The 5,018-nt window shown below is 54.4% G+C and overlaps 1 protein-coding gene across 3 annotated transcripts; it reads left to right on the top strand.

Annotated features, from left to right (window-relative positions):
- The first annotated feature begins 386 nt into the window (after positions 1 to 386).
- LOC104642569 (microtubule-associated protein 1 light chain 3 gamma) lies at positions 387 to 4,508 on the top strand. 3 transcript variants are annotated; one of them, XM_075738097.1, is made up of 5 exons: positions 387 to 500; positions 1,197 to 1,293; positions 3,183 to 3,238; positions 3,393 to 3,499; positions 4,233 to 4,508. In XM_075738097.1, the coding sequence occupies exons 2-5, from the start codon at positions 1,245 to 1,247 to the stop codon at positions 4,420 to 4,422; spliced, it is 402 nt and encodes a 133-aa protein (XP_075594212.1). In that variant the 5' UTR covers positions 387 to 500; positions 1,197 to 1,244; the 3' UTR covers positions 4,423 to 4,508. The 3 variants fall into 3 exon arrangements, with proteins under 3 accessions (XP_075594212.1, XP_075594213.1, XP_010309869.2); XM_075738098.1 differs by lacking the exon at positions 387 to 500 and having other exon boundaries at positions 1,155 to 1,289; XM_010311567.2 differs by lacking the exons at positions 387 to 500; positions 1,197 to 1,293 and adding an exon at positions 3,054 to 3,105.
- Positions 4,509 to 5,018: the final 510 nt, after the last annotated feature.

Here is a 5,018-nt window from a genome sequence, read left to right as displayed (position 1 = left end):
CACGACACAGCACCCGGGTGCGTGGGGGGGTGGTGGTGGTGGTGGCTGCGGTTAAAAATCACTCGTCCTTTGCCTGGTGTTAAAAAAAAGGATTTCCAAAATATTTCGGATGCGCCCAGGTCCTGAGACACCCCCCCCTAAAGGGGCTCCAACGGACCCCGTGGCGGGTCCCCAGCGCCGTAGGCTCGGTGGGAACCCAGTGGGACCCCCCCACCCGAACCCGGCTCCCCGTCCGCCGGCTGTCCGAGCACCAGCCCTCCCCGTTAATAACTCGCTTCGTCATTAAGCGTCAGCAAATCCGCCCCCGCGCCTGGCCGAGCCGGGGGTACGGCACTAATCATGTTTACTGCAGAGCCGGAGCGTTGTGTTCGCAGCCGTCACGGCCCACCGGGGACTTTCCCCCTAACGAAAAAGCAGCGGGAGCTCAATAATTGAGGCTTATTTATGGCAGGGAAGCGGTTAGCAGCGGGAGCGTAGAGCCGTCGCTGCGAAAATAGGCGGTGGGAAAGAAGAAAAAGAAAAACCAAATAAAAAAAACCCAAAACCCCCCCCAAAAAAACCCAAAAAACCCCCAAACCTGGGTTTCCATCCCTCGTCCCCCTGCCCTCGGGACCCTCTGCCCGCTCCCCAGGCTGGGTTGGGGTGGGGGGTTCGTTATCCGCCGGCCGCAGGAGACGCTGCCCCAGGGGTTTGTCTGTCCCTCGATGGGTTGGGGTGTCGTGTCCCCCCTCCTCCTCCTCCTCCTCCCCTGGGACCAAATCGCTGCCGCTGGAGGAATTTGGGTGTTCGCTCCCTCGTAGCATCCCCGGTTCCTCCCCGGGTGGGCACCAGCAGCAGGGAGAGGGGCACGACCCCGCTTACGGCTACCTGCTCCGTAACGTATAGAGCCAGGAGCTAGAAATCTCAGCCATACCATCTACGTACCAGCTAGGATACAGAACGCTATGCTATACATCCTATACATCCCGATATCCGTTATATATCCTATACGTACACGCTGAAACCCCAGGGCGGGTTCGAGGGGCGCCGGGGGCGGGGGGGGGTAACGGCCGAGCATCCCTCCCCCCGCGCAGCAAAGCTCATTTATCGACGGCTCGATGGATTGGTTATTTGATGATTTTATTCCGGCGTATCGCAAAATGAGCTATGAATAAAACCCGAACTTGTGCAGAAGAGGATTTATTTATGAGTTTCAGGCTGAAATTTGCTCGGCGAGGACCCGGAGCGGGCAGGCAGGAATACAGATGAGATCCCACTTCCCGCAGGCCAAGCCGGCAGCTGGGGAAGCTGTAGGTATAAATTTTACGTCCCGCATCCCAGCTCTGCTCCTGCATTTTTATTTTTTTTAAATTTTTATTTTATTTGTATCTTATCTGGATTATTCTGGTGATATTTATTCTCCAAGGAAATTAATCTCGGGGGGGGGGTGGGTGGTGTCCGTGTGAGGCTCCCGGCTCAGATTTGGCAAATACAAACCCCATAAGGGGACGACGCCAGGGACAAAGCGTGGATGTAAAAACCTCCCCCCCCCTCCCCAAATCAGGAAAACCAATTTCCCTTCATCTTTAATTAATTAGCTCATGCTAATGAAAGCATCACATTTCCATGACGACCCGGGATTCCAGAGCACAGCCCAGTACCGCAGCAACGCTTGGAAATTAAACCGATAAATAATAGATGCTCACCGTTAATGAACTAATTTAAAATGGAGATTTTAATTATTTTTTAAAAATTCACAACTTTTTCTGCTCACAGCAAAGCCATTAGCACTTGCCTGGAAGCAGAATTAAGTCGGTGAACAGTAATCGATTCCTTTTATTAGCAAATTGAGAAGCGCTTTAATATTTATCAGTTTGTTGTTAAGAAATCACCCGGGAGGAAAATGCCGCCCGCCCCCCCCAAAAAATCTCCACTTTGAATCCCACGCAAACTTTCCAGAATTCAATTTATTAGGGGTATAAATTTATAATGGCTTAACTCGTTACACAGCTGGAATAGATATTGCTCATGTAATTTTCCAAGCCAGCGATGAGCGTGTCTGAGGGATTTATTTATTTTTTTTTTTATGGCAAAGTAATACAGACTAATACACTGCACAATGGGAAAATATATTAAATATATACATGAAGCACCAGGGGAAAAAAAAAAAAATAGAGCGATGCTTGGCCTGTTACAGCCTCGGCGCAAGGTGGGGACAAACCCGGCCGGGATTTCGCCTTGCTCCCAGGATAACGCCGAGGAGCAGGATGGAAGCCCAGAAGGCCGCGTTATGCCAAAAAGCTCGTTGAAATGAGGTTAATTGAAGGCTCGGGCACGTCGAAATGAGCTGGGCTGCTTTTTGCCTCCTCCCTTTTCAGAGGTGGCGGAGGGGTGGGAGCCCATGGAGCACGCATGAGCGGCTCCGGGAGAAAAATAAGGGGGGAAAAAAAAAAATAAAAAAATATATATATATAAAAAAAAAGACAAATGGGGTCTAATTGGCATAATAGGGTCTAATTTGTTTTCAAAAGCTGCCTCTTTCCCGACCCAGGGAATTGGCACGGCGTGAAAAATACCCGCAGCGTGCGAATGAGCCGGCTTTTCGGCAGCTTTATGGATCCCACCTGACACCAGCCCCTCGTTAAATCAAACCAGAGATAGCGCAGGAATTAAACTGTCAGGATAACGCATGCCGATATCTGCCAGGTGACGGCAGCGCCCGCGCCCGGGTCCCGCGCCGGGTGCGAAAATGAAGGATTTTTTTTTTACGTCGCCGGTCCCTTCCGCCCTTCAGCGTCGCTTCCCTCTGGTGCCAGTCACCCAACGGCACCCATGGGTGCGGGGCTGGGTGCTAGGGCACGGCCAGCTGCTCCTAAAACATCTGTCAGGAGCAAACCCCCGGCTCTTCCCTTCCCTTCCCTAGCCCAGCACCCTGCTGAGCATCCCAGCGCCTCCCAGGTGGGGCAGGATGAGCCTATATTAGGAGCTCTGGAGCAGCAGCTGCCCATGGTAGGGCTCAGATCCTGCCTCCACCTTGAGCTGCTTCCTCTTCCTCCTCCTCCTCCTCCCAGAAGATGCAACCAGGCGACAGCAGCTCTCGCCCCTTCAAGCAGAGGAAAAGCCTCGGTACGTTACTGGGGGTAAAGGGGAGCAGAGACACGGGGACGGGCTGAGCTTATCGCTCCTTCTTTTCCCTTCCGCAGCCACCAGGATGCACGAGGTGACGGAGATCCGGATCAAATATCCCAACAAGATCCCGGTAAGGGCTGCGCTCCGCTCTCCTCGTGCCCGTGCAAAGGGAAGCTGTGAGGGTCTTTGCTAAAGACCTCGTGGGTCTCGATTCTGCTGCTCGGGGTGGTCCCGCAGCCTTCCCGGGTCCTGAGTCCCCCTCCAGCACCTTCTCCTCGCTGCAGGTGGTTGTGGAACGCTACCAGAAGGAGAAGACCTTGCCGCCCTTGAACAGGACCAAATTTCTGGTGTCCCAGGACCTGCCCCTCTCCCAGTTCGCTGTCACCCTGCGGTAAGCGGTTAACGACGCGGAGGGCTCCAGGCTCGCTGGGTCCAGCCCCGGACCAGTCTGGGTGGAGCTGGTCCTGTGCACCAAGCTGGGCTTGGAGGCCACTTTGGCAAGCGCTTAGTGGGCAAGTCTTTAGGCTTAGCCCGATGCAATTAGGCGTCGCAATTAGCAAAGAGCATTCGTCTAGTGGGCAAGTCTTTAGGCTTAGCCCGATGCAATTAGGCGTCGCAATTAGCAAAGAGCATTCGTCTAGTGGGCAAGTCTTTAGGCTTAGCCCGATGCAATTAGGCGTCGCAATTAGCAAAGAGCATTTGCTTGCCAGTGCACGGGGATTCCTTACAGCAGCGTTCCTCCACCCTTGCTGGGATAAAAGGGGACAATTAGCTGGGGACCTGCAGCACGTGTGAATCGTTAATTGGGGGTAGGTGATCAGCAGCCCTGCAAACGAGCAGCACTGTTGCAGCTCATTTGAAACCCCTGTGCTTGAAATCCCACCCCCCCCCTCAAAAGAACCAACATCTCCACGGTTCAGGACGGACGGAGGTGAGAGCTTGGAGCTGAGGGTTGGCTCTTCCAGATGTTTTGGGGAGCAGCTGGCTGTGCCCTCGCACCCCTCTTCATGCCTGTGGGTGCTGGTGGGTGGTTGGCCCGGGGCGGGGGGGTGACCAGCACCGTGTCCCCATGGACGGGTCCTCCCCGGGTGCCGCTCGCCCACACGCTGCCGTCACCTCGGCAGGACGCGGCTCTGCCTGGCCTCCTCCCAGACCTTCTACCTGCTGGTGAACAACAAAGGCTTGCCGAACATGGCCGTCACCATGCAGGAGCTGTACCGTGACAACAAGGATGAGGATGGCTTTCTCTACTTGACCTACGCTTCCCAGGAGATGTTCGGCAGCTCTTCCTCCAGCGAGCCAACGGCTGCTTGACCCGTCAAACCATCTCCGGCCGCCGCGTCCTCGTGGCTGCTCGTCTCGGGACCCCGATGCCGGTGAGGTCGGGGAACGTATCTCTCCAAACTGTGGGGAGCCCCGAATTGTGGCTGGACCAAACCTCACCTTCTCTCTGGCTGCTGACAGGCTCAGCTTTGTAGTGGTCTTAAAAAAAAACCCAAAAAAACCAAACAAACCAAAAAACTCCGCTCGCCACCTCCTTAATCTTGTGGCTTTGGATAGAAATTACTCTCCCAACACAGCAGAAGATGGTGCCGGTTTACTCGGATCCGGGGGAAGGTTTTTCTTCTCCCAGGGTCTTCTAAAGGGCTTTGCAGCCTGTCAGCCCTGCCCAGAAAGACTTAGGCTCCTTCTAAACGCCTCTCCTAACAGGATCGGGAGCGGGGAGCTTCACGGTTTTCGTGAAGCCGCGTGTCCGTTCCAGCTGCTGCTAGAGCATCCGTGTTCTCCAAATGTGGAATAAAGAGAATTTGGCTCTTGGTTCATCTAAACGCAGCTCGTCCCTTGGTTGTGAAGCCAGCCTTGACCTTGGGGCTTTGTCCTTGGCTTTGCTGGGCTAAACTGGGCAGGGG

Source organism: Balearica regulorum, chromosome 30 (assembly GCF_011004875.1).
Source record: "Balearica regulorum gibbericeps isolate bBalReg1 chromosome 30, bBalReg1.pri, whole genome shotgun sequence".
Lineage (NCBI taxonomy): Eukaryota > Metazoa > Chordata > Aves > Gruiformes > Gruidae > Balearica > Balearica regulorum.
This window is presented reverse-complemented; position numbering and strand designations above follow the sequence as displayed.